General features: G+C 34.6%; 1 protein-coding gene across 1 annotated transcript in view; it reads right to left on the minus strand.

Annotated features, from left to right (window-relative positions):
* LOC127882198 (uncharacterized) overlaps nucleotides 1-21090 on the minus strand; it is a 28248-nt gene that overhangs the window by 3865 nt on the left and 3293 nt on the right. The window contains exons 3-8 of the mRNA XM_052430713.1: nucleotides 9671-9789; nucleotides 3990-4098; nucleotides 2684-2784; nucleotides 1542-1815; nucleotides 1101-1297; nucleotides 10-452 (exon numbers count right to left, since the gene is read on the minus strand). Coding sequence (XP_052286673.1) covers nucleotides 10-452; nucleotides 1101-1297; nucleotides 1542-1815; nucleotides 2684-2784; nucleotides 3990-4098; nucleotides 9671-9789 — 1243 coding nt within the window. The remainder of the gene's footprint in view (nucleotides 1-9; nucleotides 453-1100; nucleotides 1298-1541; nucleotides 1816-2683; nucleotides 2785-3989; nucleotides 4099-9670; nucleotides 9790-21090) is intronic.

Raw genomic sequence — 21090 nt, forward strand, 5'->3', positions numbered from 1 at the left:
CAAACTTACCGAGTGCAATCTCTTGTTTAAGAAGTACGAGCCCCTCTTGCTGCGACATGAACCTCGTTCGACCGTACCCGTGAAGCCCAAAATGTGTAGGGCCCATCACCAATTTTGCGCCGTGATTTGGCGGCTTAACATACGGTGCGTCCCTATCATATGCCCAAATCGTCGAGTTGGCGCATGAGTCACGCGTTTTTGGCACGCAGACGCCATTCGGTCGGTTCGGATTGATACTCTTGTTGCAGTAGAGGTACTCCGAATTACCGCAGTTTGGACACTCCGGTGCCTCTTCGTAGCTGTACACTCCGGTGGTCCAGTTTTTCCAGAGCCCGTCGCTGTTTTTAAGATGCTCAAATCCTTGCATTGTGTCATTTGGGCCTTGTTGTCCATTGGGGTCGACCGAGTAGTCGCCCAGTTCCCGGTAGTCTTCCTCGACGTCCATCTGGCACCTTTGCAGCGGAAATACGTGTATTAACATATCTGAGATAAATGGGCGTTGTTTCAGTATATATATCGCAACAGCAGTTATTACTACTAGCCCTTACACGTGTATGTTCGATATTGGTTTATCCGACAAACTTTCTAATCCACCACCTCATAAATGCTAGCTGTCAATCCATGATAAATTAAGAAGCTTACTGTTTAAACAAGTTTTAAGCATTTTCAAATGTTACCCCGATGAGTAAACAATGATTTAAGCGTTGAACTTTTACACTATAGTCATCTGTTTATGTTTAATGCAAACTAAGTCGTTCAAGAAATGCACTACTTTAATTTGTTAAACTATCCAGCTTACGAAAATGTAAAACGTTCATCAAATGTCTTCCAAAGCGAGTTAAGAACACAACAACATCTTACATGCAAGTCGGAAATTGTAAATTATTAATTATAGGAAGCGCGGTTTCAGAAATTCACCAAAGACCTATATTTTTATATTTCTATCATCATGCAAATACGTTGTTGTGTCAAGTTTTCTATATTTATAGAGTGGTGTAATTTAGCCTAGTTTTAAAGAAAACATCAATTAATATAATACAGTTAACATAATGGCAATCAATTCTAATTGTGTATATATTTTATCGTATACAAATACTCACTCATTGGAGGACTGTCGGCGCCTGAACTGCTCCCAGATGTAGTCGATGAAGGCGTGGTGCATGTAGAATATAGGGTCGTACGCCGCCGATCCCAGATAGCCCATATCACCGCCCACCCAGTCGTGTACCTCATCGTGTAGTTTTTCAAGGTTGCTCGACGCATTTTGTTGGTACATATTCTTTCCTATCGTTATATCCTAAATCAGACGAAAATTGTCAACAAATTACAAAACTAGACGCAAATTAGCAATAACCAACGTCAGGTTGATGAGGTAGCAGATCGGGGCGTTTCCAGTATTAATGAACGGAAGAAGACGAGAATAAAATAGCTGTTATTATTCAAATTTGTTTTCTTATTAAATTTACATGTTTGTATTGCTATGTATACCATATATTTCATCAAACGGTTAAAATTCGTTTTTCTGATTGAATCAAACCTACCGCAAAATTGCAAAACGTCATGAGTTTGTCAATGTCCTCCTTACTGATCAGTTTATGGGGACACTCTGAAGCTGCGATATCACGGCTCACCGGTGTGTTATAGCCGCCGTACATGGAATGGAAGGGACCATCGAAGACGATGCCGTTACCGTTGCCGAAGAAGCACTTGCTCCAGACGATTGACTCAGACGGTAGTGGAATGTAGTAGTCCATCGAATAGTCCCAGTAGGGAAGCGAAACATCGGGGTCGACCTCTCTGAGCTTCTCCTCAAATCTGAATTAGACCGGAAGAGGAATATTATGTTAGCTTTTACCGATTACCGACAAACATATTTGTATTACTTGAAATATAAAACTTGTTCGGTACAGGTAGGCACTACGAATATATTTTTTGCATTGTAATAAGTAAGGGTATGTGTCAAATTGCCCAAAATTCTCATTTAAAAATCAGAAGGAATCAAGTGCATTATAATAACATAAAACCATTTAGAGCTATATTTCACGATGTTAATTAAGAAAAACCTTGGCATTATCGAGTATGTAAACAATCCTATTTTCTTCATCAACAAGTTCGCGATGCGTATGTCCCTACATCAAGTAAAATAGTAATAGATAACAGCGCACGTTTAAGACGTTTCTTAATTCCTCTCTGCGGTGACTGCCATTGATTAACAAGTGTTGCCACTGTTAGTAACAAACTACCTCCGTTTTTGCTGTGATCCAAAAGTTTCATTTTGACCTTTATTGTTTTCCTTTTACATTTACTAATAAAAACCGAAAATAAAAAATGCTAAATAAACAATAAGATTCTATAGAAATGTTTATGATATCAGCCTCTCAGCGTTTCTTTACATTATTAAAACTTAGTAAGAGTATCGTCAATACTGATATTGAAATGCAACAATAAAATAATACAGACATATACATTAAGTTTTGCTTACTTTAGAATGAGGGTTGATGATATCGTTTTACATATGCTCTCAATATCATCTAGCAATACATACATTTTCATATGAATCAATAGTGTATACTAGTTTAGTTTTCCCCCCATTTCGTTACAAATTAACAATGTCAAACATTATAGCGAATTCCTTGCTTAAAATGTCGATTACGGTCCAAACAACAACACCGGCCATACTCACGCCGCTATAAACACACGGTGCCAAGGGAGGAAGGCGGCCCCGTGGTGCTTCCGGTGTACGTCGGTGCCATGGAGTCGACCGAAACTTGCCATTACGCCATTCTGAATACGCGATTAAATAAAATATTACTTATTTCACAAGTCAGTCAACAATTATATGTGATAACAAGCACATAGATATCTTCAATTAGATGCAAATGTAATAAGTCCGCTTTTAAATTAAAAACCACGCATTTAAATGACTGAACACATGTTTTATATGGTATATGTTCCCATTTTGTTGTGTGTCGCAAAAAAGTGATTATGAGTGTTTGTATCTATGTCAGATGTGAAAACAAATTGGTCAAAATCGGTCAAGAAATGCCCTATTCAGTACAAGATAGGGCTTTTCAATTTATGTTCATGCACAGAAATAATCTAAATTAAAACACGCGCGCGTCACATGTAAAACCACGTGACCATTGAATCATTGTTTACAACGCTATTTGCATGAATTATGAATAATCATGGCATTACCCGTTAACGATGGGACAAGCAAACAGACAGGACATAGCAGCGTAATTGTTTGTAAATATCTATGCATATTACTCGACAAATTTTAATAAACTTGCATCAAGCTTGATACAAACTCCTTTTGTTTTCAATCCACAAATCGGCCCTATTAAATTCGCTCTGATCTGAGAAATCGTTTTTATACAATCAGCTTGAATTCTGAATTTTTACGAACATGATATTTAATACACAATGATCTTCGTTTATCCATTAAGACAAAACATGTTTTATAATCACTTTGCTAGGGCTATCCGAAGACATAAATCGTTTTTAAATTGCTTGACTGTTATTAAGGAGTTCTTTTTTGTTTTGAAATGCGCAGAAGTGGAAATCGCGTAAAATTGGCGCTCACGTGACCCAACATACGTCACAGATTAATAATAGTCTTGAGGATTCTGTTATGTACATGATAAGGTTTCGTATTTATGATTCTTTTGGCATTTTGGCACAATTTTTTCGAAAGTCTGTATGGAAGAGTTAAGCTTTAGAATGTATCTAACGAATACTGATCAATTCTGGTCAGTTGAAATAACCGAATGGTTGTAAGAAACATCAACTCGGGCGGCTTTAAAAGCCATAAAGAAGTACACGAAAAGGTGGAAACATCGATTACACAAACACTTAACACGTATGTTTAACTGGGTGCTAGCCTAATTTAAGTTGTTGTCGTGTTTTCCCTCTATATATCATGCTTAATGTATAAAGGAACAATTATCAAAACGTCCATTTCGTCAAATTTTTTACTTCGATTTTACCTTGTAAAGAGCGTCGAAAGCATCGAACAGCTTATGTCGCTCCGTCACGTTGAGAACCCGTATATCGCGTCGCACTCGGTAACCGCTCGGAGGCGGTTTCTTGCCGAACCTGTGTAAACATGTACGACAACGTTAATATTTTAAAAGTGAATATACTATAAAACCAGTCAATTTTCAATCTTAATGATATATTAGGCCAAATCATCTCGTTTTCACTAAACAATTTTAAATAATGTGTCACACCAAATACCAAGTAATACATATTTCAATTGATACCATTTTTGCATGTTTATGTTATTTAAATGGGTAAGCGTAATGTTTCATTATGGTATATATATTTGGTCCCTAACCAAATGCCACCAGCCGCATATTCATTCTCAGAATTAACATGTATTTCCACCACCATTCTCCTTCTCATCATCATTTTTTATTTCACCCTCATCAACATCAATAACAAAAAACATCATTTTAAGTAACCTCATTTTCATTAGTTTACTTCTTGGTTTTATCATTATTTATCAAATACAACTGAGTTCGTTTACCCTGGACTAACCATTTACGCCTTCGATTATTGTTCATCTTCTTCTTATTATTTTTTGCAAGATATTATTCATCGATACAAAAGAAAATGCTAAACTTGTCATCTCTCAGTCACACAGTAATAGTTTCGATTAACAGCAAATTATACAGTCAACATTGAATATGTAGCTTTATTTGAACGTTTTCTTCAGATCATTAAATGAAGCTGTTTTACCCCATTATACCTTCGGACAAAATCAACTTGACACCGATTTTGTTTCAGTGCGCAGCACCGGGTCGACAAATTAAATAGCACGGCATGATTATACATTTCAACTTTATTGCAGGCTAGCAACAAACCAGATACTCTTAATTTAAAGTGTATATGGCAAAATGAAAAGAAACAAACACTAATACCAACTGCAAAAAAATCTGAAGGAGTTAAACGTTTGCGATTGTATCATAATACACTATCCGCCTGACGCCTGACATGGTGATAGGAGTTGGAAGGTACATGGTATACACGCAAAAAGTGTCTCATAAGCCAAATTGGCTTGCCCTTACAATAGGGGTGACACTATAATAAAAAGGACCTTTGACCTTTTTACAGTCCCGCTCGTCTCCTGAAACCAAATAAGGTCAGAGTGTGTAATGTTAGACACATTAAAGCGTCTTATTAATCTATAGTCGGGTCAATAGATAAATTAATACAACTCAACACGCCACACAATGCTACAAAAGGTATTTTTTATTATCCTGGTATGGTAGAATGTCTTATATAATACATCAAAAGTTTACCAAAATCGTCCATGATGACCGCCAAAACCTATTAATGATTTGAGTGCACACTCAAATTTCATTATTTTGGTGTATATACTTAGGCTTTTTGGGGCAAAGAACACATTAATATAATACAAATTATCTTATTATGTTACGTATCATAAAAATCCTAAATGGCATCAATAAGACAGCTAATACAATGACCGCAAGTGCATAACTATTGCCTCAAACACGGTTTTCTTTTTTCGCACTTTTATAATAAATAGGTTTTTCATGATTAGTTTTAAATAATATCCCTAGTACAACCTTGTATTCCGTTATTGAAGCTCAAACGTCATTAAAAAATTAAACAAGCGATGTGTTTGTGAAACACTATGTCCCCAAATATTTGGCATTTGACCTTGAAGAATGACCTTGACCTTTCACCACTCAAAATGTTCAGCTCCATGACATAAACATGCATGCCAAATATAAAGTTGCTATCTTCAATATTGCAAAAATGTACATTAAATGAGCGATTTTGACACTTATATTTGACCTTTGACCTTAAAGGATGTCCTTGACCTTAACCTTTTTCCAATCAAAATATGCAGCTCCTTGAGATACACATGCATGCCAAATATGAAGTTGCTATCTTTAATATTGCAAAAGTTATGGCAAATCTTTAAGTTTGCAAAACAAACAAACAAACAAAGAAACACACCAACAAACCGACAGCCAGGGCAAAAACAATATGTCCCCCATTATCGTGGTGGGGGATAAAAACACTATTATACAAACATATCAGATATGCTTGTGCTAAACACTGCCTCATGCGGGTGTGTTTTTTAGGGTTTCGTAAAAATAACAATTTAATTATATTAGGCCCTTTCTGAAGCATTGCATCATTTCAAATCATATCATTAAACATGTTAGTATGTATCTTTTTGTTATAAATGATTAAATAATATGTGCAAACACATCCAAACAATAGTTGTGTCCAATATGCAAGGGGGAGATTCAGATTTCCAAGAAAAACAGGAGTGTTATTCAGTGGAATGGATTGAAGGGAATAAATGAAGCTATTGTGAAGCGGAAGTGTGATCTTGTAACTGAGGCTGGCACTAAAGTACATAAAATGTCAGCAGTACACAAATGATAAAACAGTTTTGCTGCAAAGCAAAGTTGTAGATCTGTACAAAAGATAAAAAAGGCAATCAAGTGGTGGTTTTGAAAGTCATAAAGACTGCATGATCTGTGGTTGCAAGGTTTAATTATACACAGGGCATTTTGGCTGAGTACGTACTGACCAATTTGTTATAGAGGTCTATGATTACCGTTTAGATGTCATATGGTTATTCTATGTAAATGACACCAGACGCAAGGTTGCTGCAGTTGGTCATGCTATTATTGAAACAATTCGTCCACAAGCTGTTATTGAACCACTAAAAGTGAGACGTGCTGTACAAATCAATCATTTAAATCATGAGAAGGTAATTGTCTAATGCAGCTGATATTGTGGAACCTGATATCCTGATAAGTGATATAGATTTGTTGAGATGTATGTTCTCCCTTCCGCCGGCAGTGTTGATCAAAATACTATCACTATTGACGACAAATGTACTTTTCATGGGATGGGTGTTAATACATCTATTACCCCCGCATCACGGACGCATTTTCTGATTCCACAAAAACAGGCCACAGAGCTAAACACTAGAAATAAGACACAATTCCTATCTAGGAGTACCGGTTGGCAAGGCATGCTTGTACGAAGGTAGTTTTCGAGGACTTGACTTGATTTCTGGATATTGACAAGAGGGTCGATATTTTATGAGAAGTATCCTTCAGCATCAGGCAGGCAACACCGAATTGGCAAGGAATGATGCATATTTCACATAAAGAAAGCCAGCACCATGAGCAGTCGTCAGTCAAATTCATGCATATAATCATGTATACTCCGTGGACAAGTCGTGCATTATGTCGAAATTAGACTCTGTTGGTAACCTCGCCATGAAGCACAGCCTTCCCACCATTTTAACTTTTAACAGTTCCTTCTATTGGAACGCTACCGAAATCAACATTGATGTGCCACCAAGTATTTGCCTTAAAAGTATTGATCTGATGTTAGGGTGTTTTCATACACTCATCAACTAACTGGGAGCCATAGGATTCATCATTGAAGGAACCTGTCTAAAACATACTTGAGAAACATATGAGGAAACAAAATTAAATTGTGCATTTAATGACCGTGATAGCCGTTCAAACGGCTTTGCGGGGGCCATTTTCATGTTGACAAGTGCCTACAAAGCCAGTTCATATCAGAAAGATACCGATATTCACATACTGCTAGATCAGGAAGAGGAGTTGTGCTCTTGCATTCTCATGGGTGAGACGACGCAGATGCTTCGTGTTCTGACATTTAGATCAAAGTCGAGACGGCCACAGTAAAGAAGCAGTCTTGATGAAATGCACCAATAAGTTTACCGAAAGTTCTTTTATGATTTTCACATTATTCTTAGGAGCAATCAGTGCTGGGCTCGGTTAAGCATTGATCTTGCCATTGGGCAAACATTGATGAGGTCTCTTAAGACCACAGATTGTTTCAGTCGCGGCAGTGGATATGAAAAGGTAATGCAAAACCGTTCGACCCTATCTGCATCCTGTAACATCCGAGTACAACAGTGCGATGTAGAATTTCACATAACAAGCATACACTACGAGTCCACAACAAAAATACTCAACTGAGGTGCGCATCAAAAGAGATGCTTCTGATCTCGAGAAAATGCAGACAAAGACAATAACCTGCAAACCCTACGCAGCTGATCCTCTTTGAAAAACATTGTAAATTGGATGGTGGTGGATGAGATGTGAATGTTCATGCTTCTGGAGGTTAGGAACAAGATCATAAGGAATATCAAAGGAAAGTCGACCATTGATTTATAAACCTAAGAGGAAAGACAGATACACAAATCTTGGGAATATCTCCGCTGGTAAGATTGCTAAAGTCCGTGCTATTGATACTGCCATTCTGTTTTGAGCGTTTCCTGGTAGTGACAAAATCTGGAGATCTTACCATTGAACTGAGTCCCTATACTCCTGAACTCTTTGAAGCCAAGAACATGCATGTACTTCGTAAAGCAGACCGGCCTCAGAATATTCAGTCAATAAGAGATCAAGCTGAAAACGTATCAAGTGAGGCTGTGGTGAACTGTGATCCTGGAACATATTTTACGGGCTTGATGGTGGCTCTTTGATCCATCGTTTACCATGGATAAAGGACGACACAAAATAGGCAATAGCCGAGACTTATGCAGATTTCACGGACAAGCAACAGTGGTCTTCGATGGTTACGAAGACGGTTCTTCTATCGAATATATCACACACCAGAGACGAGGAACAAATGTGAACCCGAATATAAGTTTCAACAAATAGCAGAATAATCATGCCAAAATAAGGACTTTCTTTTCTCGTGTAAAAAAGCAGGCATGATTGCTCTGATCAGCAAAGCTCTGACTTAAATGGGATGTAATTTTCTAGTATCACCAGGGAATGCAGACGTTAATATTGTTGAAGCAACAGTGGAGTGACCCCGCCCATAGCCCCACAACGTTAACGGCGAGGGTACTGATTGCATACAAGACGATAGTGCACAGCTGAATGTCATAAATTGGATTGTATGATGAATCAACTGCTTAATGATATCAACAATTTTATCAAAATATTCATTGTCTCCCAAACTATGGCGTTTTATATTAAAATCATCACCTTTGAGTCAAACGTTATGGACGTGTGATCCTTCTTATTGTGGTGGTGTCTGTTTTTGAGGGCCGTGTCTGGTGATTAAAGAGTTATTTGGTTTCATAAACCTGCGTATTGACACCAAAAAATCAAATGTGAGAGGATAGTTACGAAGTTATGATCGGCCATCTTAAAAAAAAGTCGGATTTCCGATTACGGTAAACTGCTGAGGTGTTTTAAAGTATGTGCTACCCTACCAGGATCAGTAAACATACATATTGCAGCAATATATTGGGGATCAAGTTGTATATTGACCTCACTAAAATTTTATCAAAACCAAAAGTCGGAAGTTCGACAAGAAACAAGAAACCGAAACAAAATAAAGAAGACGAAACATGATGATAATATTGATGTTAATATGATGGAGTGATAGTCATGATGAAGATGATGATGATGATCAAGATGAAGAAGAAGAAGACTACAAAAAAGAAGAAAATGATGACGATGATGATGATTTTGATGATGATGTGGAGGAGGGGTAGGATGTGATGATGAGGAGGAGGAGGATTAGGAGGAGGAGGAGGAGGAGGAGGAAAAACAAATAACTTGCACAAGCTCATCTTTTTAAATATAAAAAAACAGACATATGTAATATATTCACTAACGTTGAATGTTCCGACATTTTTTTGTCGTTTTGATCCATGACGTTGGTTTTGAGTCGATCAACAAAGTACGTCCGCATGCAGGCCTCTTCGGCCTTGTTCTCGCTAAAATAAGGCTCGTCCTGAAATAAAAATTGGCAGTGAGAACTCGATAGATATAATAACGGAGTTTATGAGAATGAGTATTAATTATTTTCGTTTGTTTCGCTAACAAAACGGAGTACCTGGTCAACGTGCAAATTACACGTGAAACGAACCCAAAGTGAAGGTAACTTATTCAAGGAGTTGTCCATACGATACAATTTACACGCGTACACATCAAAAGACGTAATTACATATTTTTTCTTCCTACTTAAGGTCTTATAAATTTATCTTAACGCGATTTGCATATTTAAAATTATAAGTGTTACCGACGGAAAGTTTACGTTTGGTTTTAATTGACATATTATACAATTTACATTCCGATTTACATCAATTAAGTTGTATTCATATTCAAAAGAGTGAAAACAATATTATGTTTTTAACAACTCGTTTTACAGTATGTAGTTACTTTGGAAATAACTGAGAGAACGTATTTATTAAAGTAACATTTGCATTATACACAACGTGATGGACGTAAAACGGTAACACAGGCAGTCGTGCTTCAATTTACAATCGAAGCATACACACACTTTAATAAGTTAAATTTATTTGCTTCGTTTTTAAATAAATGCAATATTGTGTGTTTGTCAACGCTGTGAACAGAGTGTTCTGCGTGATAATAGTATATTTCGAGTTAAAAGATTGAGATGATACCAAATCTATTGTTTTGTGTGTGTGTTCCTTTATAGTTTGGCACATTTTAGCACCAGGTTCGTTTTAAGAGGCTGTACATGTTTATCAACTAGTACCATTTTGATGTTCTGCACTGTTTTTATTTATTATATCATACAAATATTGTTCATTGTATTGGTCTATACATCAGTCATTATTTCTTTTACATTCGACTTTCCAAACTTTATAAGAACTGAGTTTTACACGAGCCATCGATCCTGCAGTGCAGACATTCAATCGTTTAAATATAATACATTCCATCCCGCAGGATATCAAGATTAGCCTGTCTTGCACTCGTTTTTTTAACGTTAAACCGATATCGCACTTAAGAAGAACTATCTTGAAACACGACAAACCATAAAAGATATAAGGGATAAAAGGCAGAAGTGTTATTCAATAAGTAACATTGTCAGAAAACAGTTCAATAACGTTCAAAAATTTAATGTGATACCAAAAACAGTAAATCCATTGAGTACAAGAGCACACGAGACTCAGTTTGAACATGTTTGTTTAAGCATCCCTTTATTCATGTTTCGTTAACTATCAGTAGTTTGTATACCTTAGGACGGTAAAACACTAAACATCTTAAAGAAAAAATGCTTGCGAATCAATAATTGAAATATTGATTGATAACGCGCGTAAGGTCGACTGATCTAATGTTATATCGAAGGGAATATCCGCCAATACATGCATGCTGTTAAGTGACATTCTTATTTAATACAGAACATGCATAATGTTAAATGACATTCTTATTTTATGCTTGAGGTAATGATTTTGTAAAATAACACAACATTTTCTTAGATATAACTTAAACTATCATTGTTGACATTTACATTGTGGAATATGTGTATTTGTTATAACGAGCTTTTGTTCAGCCAGAAATGTCTTAAGATAAAATAAATTTTTATGTAATTTTCACACAACAGAAAGGGTGTTTCAGCAGATAACCAGACATCAGGCTGCATGTCACCGGTTTTTACATCAGTATCAGTTGGTGATTATTTATATGTACCGAAAATATTTTAAAGGAATCAAAGAGGTACCGTCATGTTCTATCTTGATGACTGAAAAATGTGCATTTTAAGACTTTACATGACAGTGCCCGCTACAATTCAAAAGTCAACATGTTGTTTCAATTATAGGTTGTGTTTTGAAATTGCATTTTGAAATACTTGTACATATTAAAAAATGCAAATGTGAATGTTGTTTATAGTAGTAAGTTGTTGTTGGATTCAATATGAATTGTATGAATGGTATAGTGAAAACTGTATGTTCCTTTTTTACTATGGTATTGTTTATAATAAATAGTAAATTTATCATCCAGTGTGTATAACCTTTACATGAAATGCCAATTGTTGTTGTTTTGAAAACATAATTGCATCTTGTTGTAAATAACGAATACATCTTTTTTATTTGAACAATTATGAGATTTTCAATAAATTGCAAACCACTATTGCTGCTCTTCATTGGATGTGTTCCTTAATTTAAGGGGCAATGCTTTAACATTTGAGTCTCGCTCTGGGGAAATTGGACTTAATGCATGTGTGAACATGTTGTATCAGATCAGCCTGTACTGGCAGCACAGGCTTACCAGGGAAAACTCTTTCCGACAGAGACTTTTTTAACGAAAAGTTCAATTAAAGCTGAAAGTTCATCCCTGATTAACACTTGACACATGCATTAACACCCATTTTCCCAGACCGAGGCGGAATTATGTTGTTCATGTGTGTCTTGTATTTTAGTGTAATGACTGGAGATAAAACCATCCATCATGAAATAGCGTGTCAACATATTTTAAACTCTTAATGACCCTTTTTACAATTTTATTAGAAAATATATGTATTACATGGCATACTGGTTAAATAAATATTAGGGCGAGACACATATTACATAAACATCATGTGAAAACAAAATTATCCCTCTGGTGCTGTTGCTAATGTAACCCACACATACTGTTTATGACTAGACATATGCAATTTTACCATGATCATGAAATTGTTTTCAAAACAATCTATACACTGTATGGTCCATTATAAGTTAAAAACCTACATATACTATTATACATGTGACATTGGACTACTGCCTGGTTATACAGGTATGTACATGCCTGCAAGCACAATAAATAAACTGAGTTATATTTGTTAATTACATAAACTACATCATGGTTATTTAATTCGTGTAATATAAATACAATCAAACCACAAAGAAATTGTCTTTGCAAAACTTTTTTACATATGTTAACTTTTGTAATGTAAAAGAAGTAATATATCGAAAAAACAGTTTTTGTATAAAACTATATTGTTGCTAGTGTTCACCTTTAACTTATAAAAGACAAAGAAAAATTGTGGAAAAGCACATAAATTCATTAAATGCTAGAATTCAGGGTCCTGTCTTAAAAAAAGACCGTATAACACTTTTTGGTTATGACTGAATATTCAGCTTACAACAAATAGGCATTTAGAATCAGTATGGTCTTAAAATAAAAGACAAGTGAATAATGAAAGGAAATAAATAAAATTGACCCTTGCTGTGGGAAAACGGGGTTTAATGCATGTTCCCAAAGTGTTGTCGCAGATTAACTTGTACGGTCCGCACAGGCTAATCAGGGAAGACACTCTCTGGTTTTATGAGATTTTTCGTTTAAAGAAGTATTTTCAAAAATAAAATCCAGTCTAGGCCAACCACATAAGCTCATCTGGGACGACACTTTAAGCACATTCATAAAGCAACTTTTGCCAGAACGAAGCTCAATTTGACTGGATACCGGGTCTACTTAACCTAGGCTGTTCACTGTAAACAAAAAATAACTCATGTCTAAATGTCAGCACAACCAAATAGAAAGACACGATTTTTTACTAAAAAAAACTATATCATTGAAATCTAGCAATAACATACATGTATCTGCTTACCAATCGACAAGGTGTGTGAACAAGATGCTTGTAAAATCACAGCAAGATAAGTAAAATAAAGTGACATAAATCAATTTCTTTATTATGTTGAGCTTAAACATGTCATATGCTCAAATGGCAAACAAAAAATTGCTGCATGATTTTATAAACAGTTCAATATGTTCTAACTAGCAGAATATTTCTACTTAAGATTGGCCTTATTTTTTCTAAATCTAAAATAAAATACCACTTTCGATATTTGATACGAAGTAGCGAAAATTCCTTAGCTAAAAAACTCATAGTACACTCTGTTATCAATAACAGAACATTTAGACTGGTTCCTCAAGGGTTTTCTTAAGCTGCGTGTAGCTCCATTTAAGCTGATTCACCTCTGTACTGGTGTCCCTCCTGGGCCTTGTCTAGCTCCTCAACAGGTGGTCATAAGTTGTTATCAGGTACCTGCATTTACAGTAGGGAAGTGAATGCAACACATTGGTCTTGTTAAGGTTGAAATCATTTAATATTTAGCTTGACTGTCGCAAGAGCTACGGACTTATTAAGAGACGTTAAGTACATGCAATTGTATAACTGACACCTTATAATAGTTATAGGCCTTGGATTTAAGGGAGAAAAAACATTTTAATTCCAACACCGAAACCGTTACAGACTGTGCAGTTTGGACCTGAATCAACTTGATAACCAAGTACTTGTACTTGTAAGTATCGTGTTGTGGTGTCTGATTTTTAGTATTGCAGCAATTATTTTACCCAATTTGAAAAAGGATGGGTAAACTTGGGAATTATTTTTTTATTAAGAAGTGTTTGAAATACTCTAATCTATGGAGCTCAAACCATAAACCTTTTTAGAGTTAGCTGCTAAAAGCATTTTTCCTCATCATTAATTATAGGTTTCGAGAACAAATTGAAAGTACAGGAAGGTAATGTAAACAATAATTAGGAAGTATTCAATACTAAATGACTTCTTTAAATTTGAACTGTATAATAAACTGTATATGCATGAATATAATGAAACAATACAAATATTTACATTAAAAATGAAGTGTGGTATAGACTGTAGTTCCGAAATATCTAGCACAGGCCCCTTTAGTGATGCCTACCTAATTACACCTGGGTATAATAGTCTAGTGCTGACACTGCCACAGTTCCTGTGTTTGCATGCCCATGCCTCCTTCTTTAACTTTTACTGTCCGGTGCACAAAACGCCTTTGTAGCACTAGTACTACTGACAGAGGTTACTGGTGCAGGTGCTGGTATTGTGTACTATTGTCACTTGTGTTGACATTGAACACATCTGCTGCCAGCCTTAAAAGAGCAGCTGCTCTTTGCTGTTGGCTCATATCTGCAAATGTATTCATATACAATATTTGTTATTTACAAAAACAAGTCACTATTGTGTAGTATACTGATATAGTCGAGAGTTAATAACTGTTATGTACTCAGATATTACACTTGCTGATCTAAGTTTCTATAATTTTTTCACAATAATTTGATCTTATCTGTTTTGATCATCTAATTACCATCTTTATGGAAAATCATCTACTATCATCTTGAAGTGTTTGTTTGTATGGTGTTAATGCCCGCGTATTTAATTTATATTAAGGCAAAGATTCAATAATGTATGCTTCCTGCGTTTCACCAGTACTAGGATAGGGCTCTGTAGTCTTGCCAGAGGAAACTCCCATTAACAAATCAGCGCCGCATGTGAGGATCGAATCCAGGACCCCTAAGTTACAAACCGTAAACATTAACTGGGTCACTGAGCAACACATTCTTGATGCAAAGACAAACAAGATCAATCTACCTTTTAAGTGTTTAAAAGGAAAATTTTAATCAAAATGTGTCTGTTTATAGGTAACTTCAACCCGTACTGTGGTCAATTCAAACCCATTTTTTGTCAACAAATACCTGTTTTTTTGGTCAACTGGTACCTATCCAAGGCATTCAATATACGAATATACCTCATATACAGAAAAGGTGTAAGATGGTTAACATATATTGATAATAGTATAAAACAGTATCAGAAATATAAACATTTGAAATGAACAAGAGAAACCACTAAATTCCAGAAAACATAATTGTTTTGTTCGTTTATGAGGTAACTATGCATACTTATTTTCTCACATTGCTTTACATTTTAATTATATATGAATTTATATGCATTATTGGGGATAAACTAGTCAAAAACAATTAAAATGAATAATTTGAATAAGATACGATTTATTTTACCAATCTATGTACGATTTTATTAGATACAGTGTTACGAAGATATGCGATGAAAACAGCATGAAATAAATAGTTAAATTTAAACAAGCCAACAGTGAGACGTTTTGATCATCGTAACTCACCTTCGTCACAATGAAACTATTATGGAACGTTATGACCGTGGTACGTTTAACGTGTAAATGAAAACAAGATAACGTCCATTAAATTCAAATAGACCTTAATCATAATCCAAATGACAACTCAACGTTCGAAATGGGGATTACAATCGTATGCAATATACCGAATAAACCAGTACAATAAACAAGTAACATTTACCTGAATACGAACAGTGGAAAATACGTTCGCAACGACGAGGTAGATGGATTCATCTGGCAGATGTATAATACAACGCGGTTCTTAATATTAACCTTTTACGAAAATTACCCAAAAGCACAGAAAACTCTTATTCTCCGTCGTGTATGAATTCAGTATCACTAATGCATTCGTATAAATGCATTCGGCATTCAGCTTACTTCATGTGAGCTGCTGCCAAGTATTGAAATGATAATAGTTCAGCAGCAAGAAGATAGCCACATGACCATTTTAACAGAAATAATTCATTTGTCATTTACTCGCGAGAATACAATTATTAACATACATCGAGTTAACATTAAAACGAAGTATGCAAGCAATATATTTGATTTACTGATAGGAACAAGCATAAAGACGAAATGAAGACGCAGTTATTTTGTCACAAATAAGATAAAGCAAATTGCAATTGTCATGTCATTAAGAAATATGCAATTGTCATTTAGTAATATGTAATTGTCATTTGGCAACATGAATGGACCGGCGGATTCGCTTCCATATGTTTATGTTACATAGTAATAATTTAGATATTTTAACCTCGTATTTAATGTGTTTAAGCGATTTATAAAGTATCAAAAGTATATTTCATTGAAATATAAATATACAGTAACTGACACAATAACCCGAAATGCATATGGGTTTGATGCAGATAACAAATGCCAAGCTGAAAAAAAACGCAATAAAAACGCAAGTTATAGGTAAAATCTATTGTCTTTCATCAAATATAATTTTTGTATCAAACAACAACCCTTACGCAGATGATCAAAATAACACATTTTATGAACAATTGTCAAAGTATTTCAAGAAAATTATGGGATTGAGTAAGTAGACAATGTTACCAAAAGTATATTACATAATTACCGTTAGTATTGAATATACGTCATCATTTGAGTATTCATTTTGTCATATGCATTTAACGCGTGTATGCTGAAAGTACGAAGGCATACGGACATAAAATATAATTTAGATATTGTTTTACAACGACTATCAATAATATTATGTTGCGCGAGTTTAAAGTATAATATTGAACATTTCATATTAGTTTTTATTTGTAAAACAATAAAATAATTTTAAGTTATAAACATATTTGTTTTTCGCTTGATTGCATCAAAAGTCATATTCTTTATAAGGCAGTGGTTGCATAATGGGTACTTTTCCAGAATTAAAATGTGTTATTATTCCCACGTTGTAAATTGTGTAAAAGAACGTATTGCACAATTTTAAAACGTGTTACCATCAAGTTAACTGTTTACACTTGGTTGGCTACACTTACCCATAGACTTGGTTGTGGGTTTTCTATAATATGACCCGAAATCCACAATGTTTAGTTTTTTTAGTTGGGAAACACGTATATTGTGACAATAAGATTACTTCAAACAATCAAGTAGATTGTGCTAGTAGACATGCATGAAAAAAGTGTCATTGAATTTCAAAGCGAATTGTGCCCTTTACTTGGTTGGTTGTTTTTTTATAATATGTTCCGATATCTAAAATGTATAGTTTTTGTTATTAAGCTTATTGTCAAAATATATGTATATCCCATCTACAATGTAGATGGTATATACATATATTTTGTCAATAAGCTTAATACACATACGCAAGTAAATTGTGCTTGTTGACAGAGCATGAACAAGTGTCATTAAAAGCGAATTGTGTCGTTGATCTCAACAATTTTGTGCACTCATATGAATACAATTGCAAAAACGACAACAAATCGTTCAGTGACAAGAAACCTCTGTATTACGTTTTTTGTCACTTGTAGTGGGATAAAAATGCATATATTCTACATATTTATTTAACACAATATATTTTATACATCATAAATGAATTTCAGGACGTTTTACCATTTATATCTCCAGAAATAACACTTTGTGTGTCCCTACCCCCATTCATCATCACGCAACGGATTTCAGTATTAATCTGCATATCACATCTATTTTGACTTTTTTTTAATTTTCCTATTAAAGACGACAATTATTCACTCTGATATTTGATCAAATTTGGCTTTATATTGTTATTATAAAACATAAATAATAAAATCTTCAGGTCACCAAAGTCCAAAGGCAACCAATGCACACAGTGGCACTTTACCCAAAAGGTATTTCAAATCTTACATAGCATACTATATATATATATATATATATATATATATATATATATATATATATATATATATATATATATATATATATATATATATATATATATATATATATATATATTGTAATGGAGACACTATCCACATTGTCACCATAAACATACATGTTACATGGTAACATGAATTAAAATATCCCTTTTAAGTTTCATACTGATGATTAAGAATTGTTTGTAAGGAAAAGCAATCAATTTTTGGGACATGAAGCACTTTCTAAATAGATGGCTCGTTGATCTCAAATTATCAATTATGATAATATGTATAGACGATGAAATATGATGAAAAGTTGAAACTCTACACAATATAACCATGTTGCAAACAAGTTTTATTTAATGCGCATGGGAAATAATGGAAAAAAGTTTATCCGATATAATATCATAATACAGAAAATAGGAAAACACTAAAAACCTATTATAAGCACATTCTATCTTTGTAATGGTTTAGCACATATGGCAACAATGCACGCAATTAAATTCTAGCCGCAAGAGAAGCGGATACGCCTTGTTATTACGTGCAGTTTTAATATGTACAACAACCAACACAAAGTGCATATTCTCGAGAAAACACTCAAACTCGAATACAATTCGGAATATCAACTGTGGAGACAGTGGTCTAGTGGTGTAGTGGTATGATGCTGGTCTAGGGATCGGACGGTCCCTGGTTCGAATCCCGCTCAGGGCACTGGATTGTTCTGCGCAAAAAAATTATCCCACGCTTGCTCCTCTCCACCCAGGTGTATAAATGAGTACCTGTGAGGGAAATAAGTCAAAGTGCCATGGCTGCCTTGTGCGCCATATGTAAACTGACGACTTAAATCCCAGTGATCAGGGGGGTTAATGTCGAAGTCGGCTGAAGATGCATATCGAAGCAGACTATACACCGCACCTTTAACCTTTTAACCTTTAACATCAACTCATCACGGAAAATGGACGTTTAAGCAGGCTTTAGAAGTTTCAAATCAGGCCTTAACAGAGACAGATGGGCGCGCAACCTGCCGCCGAAAAGACCCCAAAAAACGCCTTTAACCCTGCTATTGCCCTTCTTTGATCGGATGCTATAATTATATAGGAAGACAATCAAGGTTAACAAAATAACCTCATCGGTGTAATGTTAATATAATTTGCATTTGAATGTAGCGTGTATGCCGCTAGTCAAAACAAACACCTTCAAAATGAGTGAAAACGTCGAAAACTGTTATATCTGAGCTATTTCTAAAATTAAGAGCTGTAATATATTGCTCTTAGCTTTTTCTTCCACAGTAAAAATCAGTTATTTCGAAAAGACTTAATTGCAATCGCAAATTTACTACTACTACCAACTTGTGTGTGATGCCAATGAATTACGTCGCATTAATACATTGAATTATAATGCGAAATTTGATCATGACTATGAATGATCCACAGTGTACATAGCCGCTTGGCCTTACACCAGACAAGGTGCGTTGAAATAACACGCCACTTGGTATTGAAGAATTCCGAAAAAATGAAAGCGCTTTATACTTAACTTATTCACCATTGGTTCGGCCAATCCTTAATTCTTCGTACTTGCAAAATTAAAGCCAGGTTTTTTCGACTTTGTACATTAATACGTAGTACTTCCTCATTTTGTGCATTAATACGTAGTACTTCCTATTTATGTATTTTTTGTTTTACTTTATATATTCATTAACATTAACTACTTTTTTTCAGAATAATTTCGTGTGAAAGATATTTCGAAAACCATCCGATCAAGTATTCACTTAAGTTTGATGAATGCATAGTATCTCTTTTCAGAAAAGACGTATGCGCAAAAAACGTTTACTTAAAGAAAAATCTGCTGTATACAGGTAAGCAGTGTCAATACCTATTAAGCAAGTCACAGAGACGAATTATATTGCACGAAAGCCGATGGAGACTATAGTGGGTATTCATACATCAAGTCTGAGATCCAATTTAACACGTGCAGTTAAAAATATAACTAATGTTAAATGTGTTACATATAAAAAAATAGGTTAAAGCAAATATGTTGCCGTGCATGATGCAAATAAATTCATAAAATATTTATAGATGTATGGACTATTTGCAAGAAATTTGTATTACATTTCTTACCTTGAAAGAGGGGCTCCACACATGCAATTGTTGATATTGTATTGAACTAAAATTATGTAAACTATGTTCAACTTACAAAATTGTATGTTGATAACAGAAATGCATATACATATTTGATTTAAAACTGCCAGTTAAGTAAATGACAAACTTTATGTATTGGAACATTTAAACCGTGAATGTAAAGAGTATTGATCACAATGATTTTGGGTAACCTGAACGCTAATGGGTAAATACTGACAACTAGATATTGTTTGTATATTGTGCGAACATTGACCACCGAATGCATGCGAAAACGACAATGTTATAAATTAACAAAGGGTCTCCTAGTAAATGTTTCGCAAGTGTGTCATTATGTGGTGCTATGCAAACACGCGTTTATTCACAAGCAAGTTAAATTAGGAACAAAACTTCATCAACTGAACTTATTACACTGATTTGTATTCAAGTTAAATATCATCTTTTTCAATCCGATAAACAGCCGATAAACTATTAAATTGATAACAGACATTCAAACAGCACATAACATTTGAAATGCAAACGTTGTGTAAACATATTTTATATATTTGTAAAGAGGTAAGAAAACTATGTTCCAAATCATCTGAATTTAAAAATAAAGTTACCATATCTTAAGGTAAATATGTATACTAGTTTATTAGTTTAATGTTTTAGGACCACTATCATGGTTCCGACTTAGTAAACAGCTAGTCATCATTAAGATCAATTACAGCCTTGAATGTACTTATTTACTTTAATTGATGATTATTTTCAATGACAAAAAGCGATTTTATAAAATAAATGTATCGTTAACAGTGCTGACGATAGTCGTATACCCACACCCAAACACACCGTACGAAAGTCAGAAAATAACCCGGTAATTATTAACTGACAA

Source organism: Dreissena polymorpha, chromosome 5 (genome assembly GCF_020536995.1).
Source record: "Dreissena polymorpha isolate Duluth1 chromosome 5, UMN_Dpol_1.0, whole genome shotgun sequence".
In the NCBI taxonomy this organism is placed as follows: domain Eukaryota; kingdom Metazoa; phylum Mollusca; class Bivalvia; order Myida; family Dreissenidae; genus Dreissena; species Dreissena polymorpha.